At 47.6% G+C, this 21,616-nt stretch overlaps 1 protein-coding gene across 2 annotated transcripts in view; it reads right to left on the bottom strand.

Annotated features, from left to right (window-relative positions):
• LOC147722983 (programmed cell death protein 6-like) overlaps positions 1-21,616 on the bottom strand; it is a 147,870-nt gene that overhangs the window by 30,249 nt on the left and 96,005 nt on the right. For both annotated transcript variants that reach the window (XM_086965379.1, XM_086965380.1), the window contains exon 3: positions 6,772-6,816. In XM_086965379.1, coding sequence (XP_086821505.1) covers positions 6,772-6,816 — 45 coding nt within the window. The remainder of the gene's footprint in view (positions 1-6,771; positions 6,817-21,616) is intronic.

Here is a 21,616-nt window from a genome sequence, read left to right as displayed (position 1 = left end):
ATGTTTCTCTTTGCCAATGTACATCCCAGTAACAGTAGGTATCTTTTATAGCAGTTCCTTCCTATCTCATCCGTGCTATGGAGAAAAACCAGTTAGGAATCTAGTGAGACTTCCTAAGCTAGCACCTCTGCCAGACATGACTTCACCCCTAACATAAGCGGCCTAGTAGACAGCTCCAAACTTATTTTTTGGATGTCTAATGCTTTATTGTCAATTTACAGCTAGGCCAATTAGAATCAGTAATGTAACGTCGAGCAAATGTGGTTGGTAGGAGTTATGATGCCTATTTTTGGTTGTACGACGGTACAATGCAGATAAATACATCGTATACCGTTGCCACACATGTTTTAGAACACGTTTTTACCACGAATGTGCATTTAAAACGCATACAATTACCACGCATTGTTTTTATATATAAAAAACAATGCATTGCCAAGCGCAACAGTAAAAGAGCGCGCTCCTAGGGCACGGCCCCCCCCCCGGTTCCCGCCCCTTCCCTCTATGGTCTTGCCTCTATGGTCTTGGGGCGGGCGGAGCGCCGAGAGGCCTTCTGGAGGGGGGGAGGGGGGAGACCGAGGCCTATTTAGTGTCAGGTGGCGGTGACCTCGGTCTCTTTGTCCCCCTTCTTCCCACCGGATCAGCTGTGCTCGCCCGCGACCTGCTCCCCCTCTCCTCTCCTCTCCCTAGTCTAGTCTACAGTTTTAACTAAATTTATCCCTCGTTGTTCCTACGGGTCCAGACCGGATTGCTGAGGAGGTGCCTGATCGGTCGGCGGCGGCGAGTCAGCGTGTTCGGGGAGCGTGGCGACGAAAGAGATCAGAGCGTCCTTCCGGCAGTCCTGCATACCAGGTAAGGGGGTGCGTGTGGCTGGGGGCTCTCGTCTGTGGCTGTAGGGAGCGGGAGCAGGGCTGTAGCGCAGGCGCTCTGGCTAAAGAGGCCCCGATCCAGTGCGGCTGCGGGCGGGGGTCTTCGGAGACACGGTTCTCCTTCCGGGTGTGCGGGGGCTCTGGGAAGGGCTGCGGGCGGGGCACGAACTAGCGCACAGGGAGGGCGAAGATCCCTGGTTAGAGCTGCAGTGTTGTGAAGGGGTTGGGGGAAGAACAGCCCGACAACAAGTGAGGCAGCGAGGGTAGTGTGAACGTGCAAGTATCGTTCGCACAGCAAAGTTGGTGCAGATTAGCAGGGGCATTAGCACGGTCCAAGGGGAAGGGGAAAGCTTGGTAGATCGGGACAATATGCCGCCTAAAAGAACCAGTCATAAGAGAAAGGATGCAGACCCAGAGATTGTCCAGCTGTTAAAAATGGTATTAGCTAAGCTTGGCAACGACAACAATGAGAGTAGCGATGAGGAACGAACAGACCCAGATGAACCAGCGCCTAGAGGCATAGGGGAGCGCCCACGTAGGGAGGCGGTACCACCCAGAGCTGCATTCCCACCTTTAATTAAGAAACCGAGGGTGCAGAGCAAGGTGAGAGGGGGGGGGGGCAGCCGCAAGAAGGACAGAGCTCGAACGGCTAATGAGCCAGCGGGCGGGGGCGAGAGTCCAGTAGGTCCCGGCCATACCCCTCCCCAAGGTACATCGCCCTCCCCTCCACCAGCACCAAGCGTGGACCCCATGAATAGGGACACGAGCGCTCGGTCTGACCCGGTAGGCTCAGTCTTAGCGGAGATTAGGGAAGCTTTGAAGGTACTAGCGCCAGCACAGACTCCTCTAGAGATACCCAATGTGACCCCCCCCCCCCCCGCCGGCGCCCTGGCAACCAAAAGGTGTTGGGCAGCTGGCGGGGGCACAGGACCCAACAGCCGGGATTTTAGCAACTGTAGCCACCCTAGTGAGACAATTGGCGGCACCCACGGCCGGTCCTGTGCCTAGTAGTGCAGCAGTAGCTCCCTGGGTCCCCCCTAGATCTGCCGAGCAGGACGCGCTAAGCAACATTCATAAACAATGGGCACTCTTGGTGGAATCCCGGGGCAAGGGATCTAATCCCTCTGGGGCCGCAGTCCCGACGGCACCCTTGGGAGGTAAGTCAGGGGACGAGCCTAGCAAGGCACCTGTGGGAGCTGTAGTGGTCAGTGGGCTTCAGGGTAATGTATTGTCTCAACCCGGGGCGTTAACTACCCATGTACCCAGTGAAATGAAGGAAAAAATCTGGAAAGGGGAATACGTGGACATATTCGCGCTAATTAGACCAAAGAGGCGGAAGATGGAATACAAAGAGAGAGAAGGGAAGGAAGGGTCCTTTAGGGACAAGAAACCAAGGGTGGAGGAGTCCTTTAATAATTGGTTGAGTGGCTTTCTTGTTTTTACTACTGTAATGTTAGAAAAGAAGCCAGAGTTGGCAATTGCAATGGTGTTCTATACAGATAAGATCCTGAAGGCTCATGCCTCCATGGGCAGGACATCCTGGTTAGATTACGATAGAGATTTCAGGTGGGCGAAGGCAGCCAACCCGAATATAGGATGGGACCAAGTGGAAGTCAATGTGTGGCTAGAGAGTGTCAACAGTAGGGAACAGCACTCCAAGCAGCCCTTTCGGACATCCCAGGGAGGCCCGGGAGAAAAGAAGGGAACATGTTGGGCATTCAACAAGAAGACATGCACCTGGCCCACGGGGCAGGGCAGATTCAAACATGCCTGTTCTTTCTGTGGCCACCCTTCACATCCAGAGTTCAAATGTATTAAGAAATCTAAAGAGCGGGGGGGGCATGGAGGCAGGGATATCAAACCCCTGCAGCCTTGCTTGAGCAGACCACGCCTGTGGACATTGGGAGACTGATTTTTTGGCTCAATCAATATCCAGAGAGGGCAGCAGCCAAAGTCCTCTATTTAGGTTTTTCTGAAGGCTTTCGCATCCCGGCACAGGGCGTGACCCCAGACAGGCTGTGTAACAATTTACTTTCGGCGTGCATGCACCCCACAGTAGTGGCGCAGAAAGTGGAGAAGGAGCGCGCTCTGGGCCGGGTGGCGGGCCCCTTCCCGTCCCCTCCTTTGGAGGGGTTTGTTTGTTCCCCACTGGGCGTGTTGCCAAAAAAGGAGCAGGGACAGTTTAGGAAGATCCACAACCTCTCAGCACCTCTGGGGGCATCAGTTAATGATGCCATTGACCCCGGCCTGTGTTCAGTGACTTACACTCGCTTCATTTGATGCTGACTGCAGAAATTGAGGGACCTGGGTCCTGGGGCTATCATGGCCAAGACAGATATCGAACCAGCATTCAGTCTTCTGCCTGTACACCCTGGGGATTATCATCTACTCGGCTTTCAGCTGAACCACCAATTCTACTATGATAGGTGTATGCCAATGGGCTGTGCAGTTTCGTGCAAATACTTTGAGACTTTCAGCTCCATGCTGCAATGGGTTTTTTCACTGAGGACTGGTTATAAGGAGGTGGTGCACTACTTTGACGACTTCATGGTTATGGGGCCGGCAGCCTCAGGGGCTTGCACCTGGGCGTTGGAGAAGCTTGTGGCCTTTGTTCAGGAGTTCAGGGTGCCCCTGGCACCGGGTAAGACAGTGGGGCCAGACACCTGCATGACATTATTGGGCATTGAGATTGATACAGTGGCAGGGGAGTGCAGGCTGCCTTTGGACAACGTTCAAGCGTTCTCAGAAGCCATTGAGGCGGCTTTAGCGGGACCCAAGGTGACTTTACATGAGTTGCAGGTACTAGTGGGCCAGCTCAATTTCACACTAAGGATCATTCCCATGGGGCGTCCCTTCTCCAGGTCTATTGCTAGAGCAATGGACGGGTAGTCTCACAAGCACACCGCGTCCGTCTGAGGGCTGAAGTCAGGGAAGACCTCAATGTTTGGCGTAGTTTTCTCAAGGACTTCAATGGGAAGGTAGTGTGGACTGCCACACAGGTGTCTAGTGCAGACCTAGGCCTGTTTACTGATTCAGCGGGCAGCTGTGGATTTGGGGCCATTCTGGGCCCATCCTGGTGCGGAGCACAGTGGCCACCATTGTGGCATGATGTGGGCCTGACAAAAATCATAGCTTTCCTGGCGCTCTTTCCAATAGTAGTAGCTGTAACCATATGGGCTGACCGATTCAGGGACAAGTCAGTGGTTTTTTGGTCTGACAACATGGCAGTGGTGGAAGCCATCAACAGGCAAGGGGCCTCGTGTAAGCATGTTTTGAGATTGTTGAAGCACCTGGTGTTAGACTGTATGAGACTGAATTTAACCTTTAAGGCTGCACACATTCCTGGGGTGGACAATCATGCTGCTGATGCTTTGTCTCGTTCCAAGTTACAGGACTTCCGGAGATTCCACCCGCAAGCGGAGGAGAGGATGACAGGGTTCCCTTCATCACTGTGGATGATTGGAGCCCCACGCTAACGGGGCTGGTAGGTGCGTCACTGAGTGACAGCACGAGGAGAGCATATCAGTTGCATTTCAATGCTTACAGGTTGTTTGTTCAAGGGGCAGGTATCCCCAGATTGTTTTCACAGGAGGCAATATATAGTTTCCTCCAACTCCTAAGGGATCAGGGCAGGGCGGTGCCTTATGCAAGGGCACACGTTTCGGCAATAGGGTTCTTTGCCAGGTTGGCAGGGGAGCCTGACCCATGCTCCTCCTTTGTAGTGAAGAGGGCCTTGACGGGCTGGGCTAGGCTGGAGGAGCCCAGGCAGGATTGCCGTAGGCCTCTGGATATAGCAACCTTAACCAACATCTTGGGTGTCCTCCCCAGGGTCTGTAGGTCACACTTTGAATGCACGCTGTTTGGGTCCGCCTTCACATTGGCGTTTTATGGAGCCTTCAGGCTGGGCGAACTCGTGGGGTCCTCCAGATCTGATCAAGGGAAGGGTCTCCAGTTCAGCGAAACCGCATTATCCCCGGGGGGCCTGGAGGCGACTTTGAGAAGGTCCAAAACAGATCAGGGGGGAAGGGGGTCACCATTCAGTTGAACCCTTCACCTGACACCATCACCTGTCCAGTTTCCAGGTTGCGGGCATATTTAGCACTGCGCCCGGCCAAGGGGGGCCAGCCTTGTTCATACATGAACCGGGCCATTGTCTTTCACAATATCAATTTAGGGCGGTCTTGGGCCTGGCCTTAGCAGAGTTAGGTTTGGGCGGCTCGGAGTACTCCTCACACTCTTTCCGGATAGGGGCCGCCACTTTAGCGGCAGGGGCGGGCCTGCCGACCAACACGGTGAAAAGGGTCGGTCGCTGGTCTTCCAATTGTTTCAGGAGATACATCAGTCCTGAATTATTGTGACTGAAAGGTGCTAATGTGACAAATACCGGTGTTAACTTTTCCATTTCTATCCTATTCAGTAAGATGCCCGCAAAGGTGGTGTGGGTACTGGGGCACTCGTTCGTGAGGCGCACCACGGTCAGGTTGCAGCAGCGGCGGGTTGTGAAGCCGGCGGGCTTGAGCGGGACGGAATTTCTGTGGCGGGGCGTTTGGGGCCTGCGGATTCGGCACCTGCGGCGGCTCGTGGAGGAGATAAGGGATCAGAAAGGGCAGAGGACTCCGGATCTGATCATCATCCACCTAGGAGGAAACGACATGGTCGACAGGGGACGCCTGGCAGTCAAGGAAGCTTTGCTGACAGAGTTCGCATGGTTGGGCCGGATTTTTCCTTCGGCCAGAATTGCCTGGTCTTGCATGATCCCCCGCAGGACCTGGGGCCCCGGAGTGCGGGCTAGATCTCTGAACGTGTCAGTTAGGCGGCTTAACGGGGAGTTGGCCAAGTTGTGCTCAGAGAAGGGCCGCTTGTGTCTGATTCCACACAGGATGATTTCAGGTGAAGGAATGTACCATCAAGATGGAGTACATTTGTCGGACTTGGGCACAGACGCCTGGATCAAGGGACTATGGTCATTTGTACAGAACGCAGGTGGGGAGGGTGACAGACCTGAGGGCCTTGGTCAGCCTTGTGGCGGTAAAGAGACCTGCGAACATTGACATTTACTCCATTTACTCACAGGAGGGATAGGAGTCCGCCCTGCGTACTCCCTAGGCCTGCACTGAGGGGGGGAGACGGTAAGTTCTCCGCTGGAAAAAGGTGACCACCGGCTGGGGAGGCTAGGGCGACAGGTTTCGAGCCTCCTGGGTTCCTGGGCAGCCTGGTGGTCCGGGTGGGGGCGGGTTGGGGATGGGGGCCCGGAATGGCGGACAATTATCGGAGGCGGGGCCCATCACCCTAGGGCGCAGGTGGGTTGCACCTTGCGCACGATGCTTCCCCCCTTAGGGCTGGGGGGTTGTGACAATCTTGAATTATTAAAGTGTTGGTGTTTTGCTAATTATGCAATATTACTTCCTTGTCATGTTTATGAAGTGTGACTATTAAACATGGCCGTTTTAAACCCACGTAAATCTGTCTGTGCGTTTAGGGTTGGTGGGACTGGGGCGGGGACATGCTGGGGGGTACGGGTCCTATTGGGGCTGGGGACGCTCCCACCCTCCAACTTACCTTGCATGCGTGGTAAAGGTATGCACGTGCTAAAAAATATGCATGCTAAAGGCACAAAGAGGTAAAAACCTTGTTGTAAAGGCGGTTTCCCATATTTTTGATACTGTTCACAAGTCACATTGCTGAGATCTGAAAAACTGTGTATAGACTGAAGGTCAGTTTTCCCGATATTTGTGTAGAAGGAGCAGCAGAAATTAAGACACAAAGAATTGAAAGGCTGCTGTGATTCACGTTTTCAGCAGGTTTATTGTTTGAGTAGTCAAAGTTGGGCTAAAATACAGATTAGTGATATTTCGGCTTTGAGATGAGACTCGAATTTCATATTACTGTGCAGATACACACTCACCTATGATGGATCTGACAGTTGATGGATTAAATGGTGTCCACGTTCCTGAAAAAGAATAGGGGCATTTCATAACTCTTTGAGAAGGCAGCATTTTCCAAACCAAGAGACCGCATTATAAAGCAAATACACAATTATCACGTTAAATAATGATTTAGCTGCAGTTCAATCGATTTCAGCAAAAGTCATGAAAACAATACAAATATACAGTACATGGATAAGCTGTAAGATATAAAATATATTCATAATAAAGAGCGAGCAACAGAAAATAGAGTCTCCATAATCAGTGCGCAAAGCATGTAGACATCACGGACATAAAAAGTTTTGTTTGGTTGCCTGATAACAAAAGCCACTTTTATGAAATTTAAAATTGCATTACAAGTCTCTATTGAACCAAGACACTGCAAGAACACAAGCCCTTCCTCGTGCTGTCTCTAGTTTGTATTGCGTAAACTATGAACCAGCAAGAGAGACCGGGTCTGAATACAAAGTGCAAAACAAGATAAAGTGACTTGTGCTTTGGTTAGACATTATCACGATGACAAGGAGACAAGTTATGTTACTAAGCCCCCCGCAGGGGTAAAGCAAACTTAAAGTGCAGAGTACATAAGATAAAAAGGGTAAAATAAAAACACTAGGTAAGGTTCAAGATCCAGTCTAAATAAAGTTCCAAACTCCTTGTTAATACTGACGAGTATGTTACAATTAACTCCTGACACAAATTTGTCCGGTGGTTTGAATAATGCTGCTTGGCTACTTCTTTATGTTTAGGTGTCATCATATGTGTATTTCTGTATAAATCTGGGAGGCGTAGAATCTCAAACGTTTTCCTCACATATGAGATTCAAGGAATCTGGTCTACCCTATCAAGAGACAGGCAATCAGAAATACAAGTTCTAACAAGGGCCGCCTCCGTGGATCCCCAACTCTTAATCCAAAGTAATAAGGGGGCTAGCCCAATTGAATCCTAGATATGGAATCCCTAGTTCCATGTGGCATATAAAAAGGTGGCAGTACCACTAGCGACTGACAATAGTGTACGAGTAAAGTGGTTTTCAACATGCTGGAGGATCCCCCCGCTACAATAATCCCTAAAACCCTGCACCATATACTCCTGCTAAAATGCATTAACTTTTATAGAGACTTAACATCTCTTTGATTGGTTTATGCCTTAGTCTGTGTGAAAATCTAAAAATAGCCTCGCTGTCCCTGCTAAAATGTTGGTATCATACAGTTAGTAATGGAGTCCAGCTAAAAGAGGAGGTAAAAAGAATTTCCAAATAATTGAGGATTTAGTATTATCTAAATGTGTCACCACACCCCCCCCCCCTTCAATAACATAGCACTCAAAATTTGTGATTAGGCAATCACGGGTCATAATATAAGATTTTGAATGGGCAAGAAGCACCACGTCATTGGCATATAATAGGATGGGTACAGAATGTGCTCACAAAGCGTGGTGTTTCCTTTCCTTTATTCACTAGATGTTTATTGATTTCATTTACATAGAGTAGGAAAAGAAAGGGTGCCAAGATGAACTCCTGTCTAGCGCTCCTAGTGGAGATAATTTGGGGGAAACATTCTCTTGAGGGGCCATAATGGACCCTAACCGTTCGGTCCTGAAGCATGGTACCCATAAATATAAAACCGGTCATCCATGATTATTGGCAGCAAACCATTTCGAAAGCACTAATAAACCTAACTCAGTCAGGATTTGTAATTTTTGAGCTTGCTCTCACAATTTTCGAAGAAATAAGGCAAAGATCATTTTGTACGGGGCACGAATCTTGAACAGTGGACAGTTCTGCTTCATCCTTTAATTGACAAGATCTACATAAAGAAGAGTCAACTTCAAGATCTTGTGCTCGGGACAGCTTTCCTACACACAATGATCGAGGAATCCCCAGAGTCAAAGATTTAACGTCAGCATTCCCTAGAGATCGACACCAGAAAGTCAATTTATCTTGCAGAAGGATTCAATTGATCGCTTCCATCCTTTCCATGCATCATATTGGTTGCTTACTGAAACGTTGTGGCGGTCATGCATAGGATCACGCACCTCTCTGTTCAAAGACAATTGTTTGCCGAGGGGAAAGCAAGCCTGTAGAAAAAAACCTGAAGGGAGGTCAAGTATGCCCCCCTGATTTTTAGCCAGGTAGTTTAAATGGCCGACGAAAACAGTTACAAGCTTTGGGTCTGTACAGTTTATGACCACGCAGTCACCAACTGATTTTTTGTTAGACCGGCCAATCCACCCAATTCTGCGGGTGAAAAAAATGTCATTATGCTAGTCCCCCTGATTTTTTTTTGTAAATCTTTTATTGTTTTCTCATTTGAAGGAAATACAATACAAATGACTCCTGTGTGTAAGCAGCAGCAGTTCGTGTAACATGCAATATGAATATGGCATACATACAGTGGGAGGGCACATTTATATCATAAGAGTCAAAAGTACAATGCTTGTATAGTCCCCCTGATAGCCAGATTTAAACCATAGAGAGCAGTCTTGCGTTTTAGAGCCTCAGTATCCTCCTCTATCCCACAACTAATTGGGAGAACATTTCAAAACACAATCACATAATAAGGGGTACAGACAGGTAGGAGCTGCAAGGGCTCTGTATGCCTGCAGTTACTGTGATTTTGACTAGAGTTTGAATTTTTAGAATACCCATATTTTGTACATAACCAGTCAGTCGTGTGATAACTTTTGACACCCCTTGGTCTCCGTTGGAAGTATGCGCCACCATTAGGCAACGGGTCCCAGCTCACGAGGCCCATTTTAAACAATTTTGGTTCTTTTTTTATGTTTCACTGAAAGGCCTATTCTGTATATAAATCTTCACACTCACTCGGTACAGTCATGTGCTGATCTTTTGTGATTTGGATTAAGGGCCCCTGCCTTGATCTCCAGTCCTGAATCCTCAAATGCCATGTGGTGGAAGACTGGCGTGCCAGAATTGCCAGTGGCAGCCCACACGAATTCTTGTAGTGCCTTAAAGAGTCCCTGTAATGTCATATGGCGTTTTTCCTTGCTGGTCCATTTCCATCTTACAGGACAGACGTGCCGATTATAAGGAACTATATAAGCCACACTGAATGAGCAGTTTATGGTTGATTTTGGGCTCACTAACTTGTATGTGTTGAAAGTTTTCCTCCTCCGCCAACTGCAGCACCCTCAGTCCCACGTGTCACTACGGACTGGAAACTTTTAGACAAAAGTTCAAAGAATTACCATCTAGGAAAGCGCCTAGAGCATGGCCATGTTCTATATTTGTTCTATCTTGCTTTTAGTTCAAACAAGGTTATTATAATATGCCTTTTATCATTCATGGTGCACAGATACACTTTCCACATTTGTCAAGCCATTTACAACAAAGACCTATTCACAGTCCACGTCTATAATCTAAACTTTGCATTAATTACTTTTAATAGCCGTTAGTCTATCTTTTCGTCAGTTGAGAATTATAAGCAAGCAAACAATGTAACGTTGGTATGCTTTGTGCTAGCACATGGAACATTTCATCAGTAATTCGGTTTTAGTTTCACTTTGCTCTACAAGGACCACACACAATTTGTAAGTCCGGGAAATAAACATAGATGCTCATGAAGGAGATGCCCATGGTCATACCACAGCACCAAGTTCATCACAGCAGGGCATCTCTGCTCATCACAGCAGGGCATCTCTGCTCCTCTTCTGCCGTCAGCACCCATACATGAGTGTGCAGCGCCTTGGACATTGTGTAAACTATTTCTGCAGTGTGTGGCCGTCTGGGGAGGGGACTAGCGGTGAGGGGTTGAAGGGGCAGGAAGAAGGGCTCCTGTGTACTGTCCTACCAAAGCATGCGCAATCCTAGAGCCTTAGGCACTTTAGGAGCTTAAACGTGCCTCCAGTTACAGGGAATGCAGCAGACACCAGCCCAATAAAAGAAACCTTGCCAGCGTCATGACTAGCATAGAAAGATACATTAGAGGGCCCATTTTCTTGGGCCACCCAACGTTCTCACATGAGCTCGATGTTCATAGGAACTAGCTGTTTCGATTTGCCAATACTTATTTTGTTATATGTTTTTTGTAAAACTTTATTGTTGGGGAGAAGACAGACATTTGCAAATATAAAAAAGAAAACATTGGCTCAAAAACACTAACCTATTTGTTTGACTCAAAAACCACACATGGTCTTAGTAATCCCTGATATTGAAGGGAATTACTTTGTTTACGGATGTGCTCTCGTGAAAGATCAGAATTCAGTTAATGTGAATTTAGTCAGGGGTTGCAATAGGCTAACCAAACACCCTTTGCTGCATGCAAGATTCAGTGATGGGTAGAAGAAAAATGTGAATGACACTACAGATGATAGGATAAAGATAATGCCTTACATTTTATATAGAAAAACCAAAGGAAATGATGGACGGAGCATTGACAATACAAGCACTCACCCCCAGTCAACTGATCTGGGTTTAATCCATCACCGTTGTTTAGCCCACTCTGCCACCCCAGTTCAGACATGGCCATATGCAAATCAGTCTGACCCTGTGCCTCATGGGAACAGTCCAGCCCGAACTGCAAAGCCATGCCTTCCCTGGACCGGAAACAAGCTACCGAGGACCGGTTTCTGGCATTTCAAATTACATTTTATATATACATTTTGTAAAATCAAAAAGGTCTAACGCCAGACCTAAAAATGCACAGGCTGAACAATATTTATGTCACATTCTGATGGCTGCTGTAATGTTGAATATTTTTTCCTTGGACGAGGGCACATGGAGGTCACTCATAGGACGGCAAATAATGTTAAATACGTAGCCACCACACTGCCTCAATTGGCTGCACAAAACTGATAGAATAAAGTGATCTGTTGCAACTACGTAGAAAATGCTGCACAGGAAAAGTCAACTCTCTATTTGTATTGATTTATTTAGTGTCTTTCTTAGCAACAAATTGTTTTTGTCAATAAAGTTTACGGAGAAATTGTCTTAAGGATTCAACATAAACTGGGATTGCTGTCATTTATGTAGGTCAAATTCAAGTTATGGTGTGTGTAGGAAAGTAATCATTTTGGCATGGTTACCCCTCACTTTTTGTCTGGACTGAATGTGCACTGGGTTCCTGCTAATCAGGCTCCCAGTCCATGTATTCTTCCCAAAACTATACCTTTGCTTCCACAACTGGCACACCTCTGGCCAACATATAAGCTCCTTGTAAAAGGTGCCAGTGGTACCAGGGGCATTGTTCCCAGAGAGGGTCTCTAAGGGCTGCAGCATGTATTATGCCAACCTAAGGGACCCCTCACCAAGCACATGCACACTGCCACTGCAGCCAACATGTTTTGGTGCAGCTAAAAGTGAAGAGTCGACCTGGCACACATTCCTGTGTGGCAGGCCTGCCAGCACTGCAAGAGGGATAGGCAAGTCACCCCTATAGCAGGCTTTACATTCCAAAGGCAGGGTGTACTATAGCTCTTATGAGGGTATATCTGCATGAGCAGATATGCCCTTAGAGCACAGCTTTCCAAACTTTTGATGTTGATGACACACCTGTTAGACAATCTTCATCTTGTGACACGGCAATACGAGCGAGTGAACCTGAACCGGGGGTTCGGGAGGGTTCTCCCCCGAGAATTTTAAAAAAAAATAGTGGGCAAATGGTGCATTTTCAAGCAAATTTGAGAAAGCAGGAAGGTTAATAAAGCAATTGTGTATCTGTTCTAACAAAGGCCGTGACTGGCAAAACTGGGTGTAAGCAAGGTTAGCTTTGTGCCTGAAACAAGAATATGATGATGTACACATCGACACATGCCCCAGTCATTACGGCACAAAAAGGGCGGGTGCATGCACTGTCAACCCTTTCAAAGTCCACCAGCTTATTTTGAATTAGATCACAGAGTTTGTGTTGACGGAGGGTCCTAGTTGTGGTCTGCAGCTATGATGTTTGCAGTAAATCTGTGCACGAGCTGGAGTGTCAAGTTGCACCCACGACCCCTGTTAGCAGCTCTCGAGATGCTTTCCAGATAAATCGAGGCTCCCATGCACATCTAGGCAAGCCCCTTTAACCCCGGATATGAAGGTACAAAAGGCAGATTCTGAGGGCCAGCTGGCCTCACTGGCTCATAGTCCCGCACAAATGTCTTTTTAGAGACAAGGAGCTGATAGACCGCAGCCTGCCCCTCCCTCTGCCTGCCCCTCTCTTCTCGAAGGGGTCACATGCGCAGGATCTCTGACCTTTGGCTGTTGCCTGAAGTCCAGAGAGACTCTCTGATGGAGCGTGGGCCATTGTTTACCTTTCCAGGTGCACAATACTATGGCATGGTTAGCCTTCAGAAACAATGTCCATTAAAAATATTAGGAGGGCCTTTTAATAAATTCTGTTTGATTTTTCATGCATTTCCTGTGCCGAAAGTATTTTTATCTGTTACAGTACATGACATGCCGCATTATTTCTCTGCTGGATATATTGTCAAGAAAGAACTACATAACATATTTGCCCGATCGCCAATATTCCGGTCAGATTTTGAGAGTTAAATACTTCTAGGAGGAGTTGCATTAAGGGTGCCCTCTGGGGCAGGAGAAGCGAGGTACCGACTTCACCAGGATTATACACCTTGGTTTTTCACTAGCAAAATCCGGCAGGAAGCAGATGGAATCGTTTGAGACACTGGAGGAAATGACATAAGAATTGTCATAGTAATGCCGATTTTCACATGTTATTCCTCAAAGACTTGTCATTTCTCAGGCCCTGGAGTTACTTGGAACCTGGCTAACAATTGCACGGCGAGGAAATAGCAGGAATTATTTGGGGCGGTCGCAATGAGACTCTGAGTGGCGGTAATGTTGGTACACAGAGAGGCTTTGTCACACTGCTGCCAATTACCGAAGGGGGTGGGGTGGGGCTGCCCTCAGAGCAGTGGTTACTAGTGGCTGTCACTGTGGCACACCATGGGGGCTCGGGATTACCAGATGTTACCTTACTAGTGCAGTCACATCCAGAGGAAGAGGAAGTGAGGCAGAAGCGGCGGGGGACTGTCACCTGGCCAATAGTGTTAACTTCTGCCTTTTAATTTGCGCATTCGACAAATCCTCGGCTCAGTAAGTTTTATTTTAATTGAAGAGTGCCACATAGAAATGTAGCAATTGTGTCTCCAATCAACCTTCCTGGAAAGGGTTCGACTAGAGAAGAAGGTTTTCACGACGTAAGCATAAAATCTAGAACACCTACTCTTTGGGTAATCCGTCCATTAAATGAGAAACAACAAAAACCTTTAAATATGCCTGTAGCTCAGAGTTCTGTTGCACAGGCATGACTGCAGGCTCCAGGCAGCCGGCGGGCTGCGTGTGACCAAGTGTGTGCCTGAAGTTTCCGTGCCCAAATTGCCCGGGGTACGTGCTGCTGTCTGCCCCTGTTACTAGAAGAGCAGCTGTACGTGGGTTTCAGAAGAGTCCACACGAGGTCCAGCTCTTAAAGGAAACATAATCAACATGAAAAGAGGGGAGTAGGAGGCAGACCAATCAAGCCTGTGCCGGTAGCCGCACCCCACAACATTCCAAAGAGGGGATGTTTTCTGGTAGAATAAGTAACCGAGTTGTGAATAGTGAGCAGTTTCAGTAAAATTGTATCGTTGTTGCTGCTTTTTGTCTCGCCGTTATGTCAGGGAACCAAGCCCCACCACTCCCAATCATCTCTAGTTTCGTCATTAATCATCCCAGGACCACAACCATGGCAGCTATGAGGGCAGAGCCGTGAGCAGTGCCGTAGCACCGCACTGCACACCTTGCGGCGCACTCCTGGAAAGGGGGGGGGGGGGGGGAGAATACTTTCACTGGCCTCTTACTCGTTAAATTCAGGCCAGCGTCAGTCCGCCGCTGAGACTTGGACAATGCCCCACTCACTGATCCTCGGTATTGCGGAATCGAGCTGCAAACCATGTAGATCCGCCCAGGCTCCGCTGCTCTGCCTTGCACGCACGTCGCACGTTCTACCTCGTCCTTGCCTTACTCAAGCTTAGGACGGTAGTTCGCATTCCCCTAATATTGGCCCAGCCCGCAGACATAGTCGCATTGCGCCGCAACACACCCACACATAGGAGGCGACACAGTGTCGTGTCGCAGCACACAATTTGGAAAACTGTGCGTTAGAGGGTATAAGGTCATTCTTAGGCATTAGAAGTGCACATTGTCGTAATACTGTGTACATGGGCCGGGAGCTTGTCAATACGAGTTCCACAGCTCCACGATTGCTTCATCGAATCTCAAACTGTTTGGTACCAAACATCTTAGATTAATGAGCCCACGCTGATGCCAATATTGGATTTATTAATAAATGCACTCAGAGGACACCTCGGGGGTGCCTCCTGAAAACCTACCAAACTGCTAGTGTTTAGTAGCTCACTGGACTGCACCAGCCTGCTACTTCTGGATAAGTTTCTGACCCCCTGAGCATCAAAGGCTTCCTGCCCTGTTTTAAGCTAGACAGGGCCTCGGTAGCTAGTGGAGATGACCAAGCCCCACTTTTGGCTGCAATTTCTGTGGGAAAATTAGTTAGCAGGAGAGATGTGTCCCCTCTCAGCCCGGACCACCCCTAAGGTGTCCTGAGCTGTGGTGACCCCCTGCTTTGAAAATCCTCCATATTGTTTGTGAGGATTTCAGTTTAATAGATTAGCGTTATGCCCCCTACCCCAAAGGGAGTGGACATACTATATGGGTGTAGTCACCCTAAAGATAAGTAGCCCATTGGTTACTACTTGCCAGCACCTGTGAAGCCCCTAAATGGAGTATTTAGGGGCACCCCAGAACCTGGACCGACAGATTCCTGGCAACCTAAAGAAGGAGGATCAAAGAGCCATACCAGTAGTGAAGACTTCAGATGACCAGTGACTTGGCCCTAGTCCTACAGGCCTGTCTGCAGCCCTCAAAGAAACCTGCTCCAAAAGCAACTTGTCCAGCAAGCCCAGCGACCTCCAAAACCTTGGGAGGACTGCCTGCCTTCCCCAAAGACCATGAACTCCCAAGGACAGCAGCCCCGTCCACAAAGAAACCAACAACAAGAACTTCAGTGCCGTGCTGAACCGCACAACCAGGCCCCAGGACCCACCTCTGCGCCAGACGCCTCTGGCCCAAGTCTAAGTGGTCCACCGGTCCAAAGAAGGTTCCCTAGTGGTCCTGAGCCAGAGTCCACCCCAGAGTGACTCTTCTTGACTCCACGACAATGCCAGCTTATGCAGGGCGGTACCCCGAAACAAGTCCTAGGATGCTTGTTTCGGGTCCAGGGAGGTCCTGCCTCAGGCTAGGATGTTCTCGCGAGGAGCAGGGTCAAGACTGGTTAGCATATGGCTGGGTCCAAACTGGGGTGGCGTGGTGGGCAAAAAACACAATGGATTAAACGCAGCTGACTGGGGGTAATGTTTGCATTGTTCGGCATTCAGTCCATCATCTGTTCTTTTTGCTTTTGCAGACCTGGAAAATGGCCAGAGTAGATGAGAGGAACCGCCCCAAACCGGTTCCAAGAAGCAGCCCTGGAATATACATCTTCTTTCTAGAGGTGAATGCCTTAATTCCCAGGTTTATGATCCAGTATTTCCGGTCTGCCGAGTGTGCATCATGAACGAGATGGGACATCAACTTTGTAGGAAGTCTAAGACATGGCTACGATGAATATTCCGCTTTCCGATTTCCAAATATTGTTGTGCACCGGGCCTGGTTTGTTAAGCAAATAAGACCAGGTGCGATATTAAGATTCACATCACATCAGGGTACGAAAAAAGTATGAGCATACTTATTAAAGCGATAAATAAAAAGCCAAAAACAAAATACAACTTAACTGCGGAAGAAATAACCCACCAAATCACGCATTTTAAAAGTAAAGCAACACCTCGGAAACAGGTAAAAAATTGTATTTCCTTAACAGATTGACTTGCTTTTAAACTACGGGCTAGCAGACAGGAGTTATACACGCACGGTCATGTTCGTCTAACACGTGACGCATCAAGTTATTATTTTTCTGTGGAAGCAAAGCATGTAATGAAATAGGACATATTGAATACTGCAACGAAGCACAGTTCTAAATTGTAACAGACTTTTCTAAGCCTCGTTTCTTTCCAAAAGAACTGTGGGGAGCGAGTTAACAGACGCATGTTTGTGATTTACAGAAAAGGCCAGTTTCTGCCCCGCTTGGCAAAACAAACTGCTCCCCGCCCAAGGCACACATTTTTCCTACTTCTCAGAACAGACCTGCACTGTCTGAAGGTGATATAAACTAAATCGCAACATTAGGTCACTCAGCCGGCTTACCGCAGCACGCCTCGTTCACAAGCAGCTTTAACTGGTACAAACGACATCTTAGTGACAGGACCCAACGCGTAGTAACACTAATTACGGGGTGATAAATGATGACTAAACATTTGGTTTAGGTGAATTAGAACATACGTCCTACTGTCCTTGTAACGTAATTTAACATCATAGATCAATTGGGGCCCTTTGTAATGGGAAACAGTTTTAAACTAATATATTTATTGGGTTTCACATGAAAACAGCATACAACATCATTAGGCGTCCCGTCAACCTCGTCAAAGGAACTCAGCATTGCACGTACAAAGGTAAACACAATACCGAAACGGAATGGATTCCATCATTTTAGGAAAACAAGTTTAGGACCTATGAGTCCTGACACCTCGGGTGCGGTTTCAGGGTATGGACTACGAAGCACCAACTCCCTCAAAAGCTTACAAGGCACTCACTCGGAACATAGGTGGCTACATAAATTTAGAGTAAATTACCAAGGAGTTGCGTGTTGAATGTCACTGCCTGATCCAAGTGTATCCAAGTAAGCCACTTCGGAGGCTGCCCGAGTAAACTGGCCTGGGATTCTTGAAGCAAAAAGTAATTCCTCAATATTTGTAAAGTCTTCCTCTTTAATAAGTTACAGGACATTATTTTTTTAAAAAATACTTTTTTATTTGAACTTTGATAATATGAAACAACTGTATCAATGTCAATGGCCTGTCATTATTGCAATCATAGTGACCTTTGCAGTGACCAATATATTAAATACAAGGATTCATTACATTTCTTGCTCTCTCCCTCCAACCCATCCGCATTTTTAAGTCCACCGATGGGGACACACATATTTCACCTCTGTATAAATTCCATTCGGCCCATTTCTTATCCCATTTCTTCGGACACCCACGTGCAATAAATACTTCTTTCTCGGCCACCATACATTTATCCAATTCCCTACTCCATATTGCAACCCCTGGCGGCCTGGCGCTGCCCCACCCCCTAGCTAGTTCTCTCTTAAATAAAGTGAATCCGAACGTTGCAAACTGTTGTTCCATCTCCGTAAGGTCCGTAGCGTCCCATATGTTTAATAAACCCAGTCGTGGCGTCAGCGTGACTGTCTTACCAAGAGCAGACCGCAGATGTATCAAAATCCTGTCCCATCTGTTTTGCACCATAGGACATTCCCAAATCATATGATAAAAGTTAGCTGACTGCCCACACCCCTTAAAACACAGGTCATCCGACAAACCCAATTCTCGCCAGAGTAATTTCAGTCAAATATGAACGATGCAGAATACGGCGCTGTATAAGGAGATACCCAAGTGTGATGGCAGCCTCTCTCGGAGACATCAATGCTTGCCTCCAATCCTCCTCTTCCATTGGTCATTGTTCTCTTTCCCATTTCTCTCTGAGCTGTCCAAATGTATCTGGCATGTTGTTACTGAGCTTTCTATATGTGAGGGAGATTGCCTTGGCATGCAATTGTCCGTCTAATAGACGATCTTCCAAAGAGGAGTATTCTGGTATATCCTCACTGCTAGGAAACGCCGCAATTAAGGCGTGCCTGATTTGCAAGTATCGAAAAACTTCGCCTGGAGCCAACTGGTACGTTTTCTGTAGCTTCTCGAACCGAAGGATCTTACCCTTCTTAATCAGATCACCTACCGTTGAGATACCAATCATGTCCCATTTGTCAAACCCTGGATGACGACCGAGCATGCCCAGTTTTTGTGCAGACCACAGCGGTGTCATCTGAGTGAGTCTATTCGACCAACCCAGGCGGGAGTTAGCCAGTCTCCATATTTGCAACGTATGCTGGGTGGGTCCTACAAGCTTCTTGTTCCGTGGGGACGAATATAGCGCCCCAAGGTAGCCAGCTCTTTCCATTTGATATCTGTCCAAGGCACAAGCCGGATCATCTGGTAGGGTATACTTCCATCTGTTTACCGTAACCAGTTGCGAAGCCCAATACTACAACCGTACACCGGGTAGCGCAATTCCTCCATCGTACCACCCTTTCGTCCATTTTTGGAGCGCTATTCTGGGGGCTCTTCCATCCCACAATAATGTACGTAGCTCCCCCTCCACTGCCACAAAAAAGGTATCAGGAACTTTAGTCGGGATATTCTGTAGAATATACAGAAAGCGAGGAAGGGCAAGCAACTTAAAGAGTGCCGTCCGACCAATCAATGACAAGGGGAGGGACCTCCAATGTTGGACGTCCGCTCGCAGCCGCGCTAGCAGTGGCGCCAAATTGCTCTTGTAGAAAAGAGACGGATCTGGTGTGACGAAGATCCCTAGGTATTTAAAACCATCTGTCGCAATCATCAAAGCGCAATCTTTAGGGAGACGGGGAACCTGTCCATGGAGCATATACAGTACTGACTTGTCCCAGTTGATAGCATACCCTGAATACTTTCCAAAATTAATAAAGATGTCTAAGACCACTCGAATGGATCTATAGGGATACCCCAGGTATAGTACTATGTCGTCAGAATATAACTATATTCTGTCCTCACATTCCGGGGACCATCTCAGCCCTCTGGTCATGACATCCTTCCGCACCCAGGCCGCCAGGGGTTCCAACATCAGTGCAAATAATAGCGGGGTTAAAGGGCAGCCTTGTCTAGTACCCCTTCGAAGAGAAAACTGCCTAGACGTGAAGTTGTTCACTCTCACCTGTCCAGCTATGTCTGTGTAGAGCAGTCGTACCCACTTCAGGAATTTCGGGCCCAATCCTGTTCTGACTAGTACCTTAAACATGTAGGACCATTCAATTGAATCGAAGGCCATAGAGGCGTCTAGGGACAATATAGCCGCGTCCTCTTCCAGAAATACCTGTCAGGCCAACACGTTCTGTAAACGACGGATATTGAGGGCTGTATTTCTTCCCGGCATAAAACCGGACTGATCGGGATGCACTAGGGAGGATATTACCGTCAAAATACAAATAATAGTGGAGGGTCAAAGGTTTGAATTTTTCTGAAGAAACGACTATGTGTGAGAGTCAGTGGCAATAGTCCACTAATCTGGGTACATCATTCGTGGTTATTGAAAAATACCCATCAGTAGCTCTTCCTTGGCGCCCTTTTCAACATATGGGTTCCTTCCAACCATGAAGGATAGTATTTTGATATGGTCAATTGGGACAACATAAGGACCAGTGATGATATAACCGGGTCACAGGGAGCTTCTGAAAAGCAGTGCGGGGGGGGGGTTGTGTGTGTGTTTTAGCGTGCAAAAAGTGCAGGATAGTGACATTAAAACCTCCCCTTACAGCCAGAGGGACGCTGGAAGTACCGACGGACAGAGCGGTGCTTCAATTACCTGAGCTGTGAGCCAGGTGAGGTGAGGCAGTACTCTCCTGCACAATATGCTGGGAGAATGATCCTTCATTAGTACCCAGGTGAAAGATTTCCTTTTCTTATATATTTTATAATACACTACTAGCAGTAGCGATACAGGTCCTGAGGAATGCAGTGGATACCTCTGTGATCCAAAAATTCTGCTGAAACATGTCATGTCGACCAACCTGTTGGTAGCTATTAGGTGAAACTACCAATTTCGCACGTTTTAAAATCTTAGAAACACTGAGGTCTCTAATAAATAATTTTTCCTCATGGTTATCTAATTTTAATGTCACTATCCTGCACTTTTTGCACGCTAAAACACACACACAACCCCCCCCGCACTGCTTTTCAGAAGGGTATTTTTCAATAACCACGAATGATGTACCCAGATTAGTGGACTATTGCCACTGACTCTCACACATAGTCGTTTCTTCAGAAAAATTCAAACCTTTGACCCTCCACTATTATTTGTATTTTGCTTAGTTACTTCCGGGGAATATAGTGTTGAGTGGTAATAAAAATTATCCCTGTGACCCAAACAACCTCTGTTCTATTAAAGGATATTACCGTCCCCAAGCATGTGGCCAGTACTTTCGCTAGGACCTTTGCCTCCACGTTGATTAATGATATCGGTCTATAGGAACGACAGTCTTCCACCGGCTTACACATTTTAGGGATAACAACTATACTTGCCAGCCTCTGATCTGGCGGAAGGGCACCCTTTTCCCACCTTTCTTGGTACATGGCTTTCAAATGTGGGACCATTTAGGTGGCTGTCACTTTTAAAAATTCCACTGTCATACCGTTGGGCCCAATCGCCTTTCCTGACTTATCCGACTTATGGCTGCTCTGATTTCATCATCCGAAAGATCTGCCTCTAAGGACTCCCTATCCACAGCCGATAACGTAGGCAGCACGCATTCCTCTAAGAGCTGACGTGACTCCTCAGCCGTATATACCGCTGAGGGCGAGTAAAATTTCTCAAAATGATATGCAAACGTCTCTGCTACGTCTGCCGGGGAGGATACCATGTCTCCTTTAGACTTCTGCAATCTAGGCACCCAACTCACACCCTGCTCCTTCTTCTCCAGCCAGGCCAGCGTTTTTCCTGCCCCGTCTCCTAGTTCGTACAGTCTATGATGAGTAGCTGACTGTCGCCATCATTTGTTCCCGAGCATTTAGCTTATATACCTCCCTTTTAAGCGTCAGTGTGTGTAGCGACTCTTCCGA

This window comes from Lissotriton vulgaris, chromosome 4_1, assembly GCF_964263255.1.
Source record: "Lissotriton vulgaris chromosome 4_1, aLisVul1.2, whole genome shotgun sequence".
NCBI lineage: Eukaryota > Metazoa > Chordata > Amphibia > Caudata > Salamandridae > Lissotriton > Lissotriton vulgaris.
The sequence above is the reverse complement of the archived record's forward strand: the minus strand, read 5'-3'. Positions and strand labels throughout refer to the sequence as shown.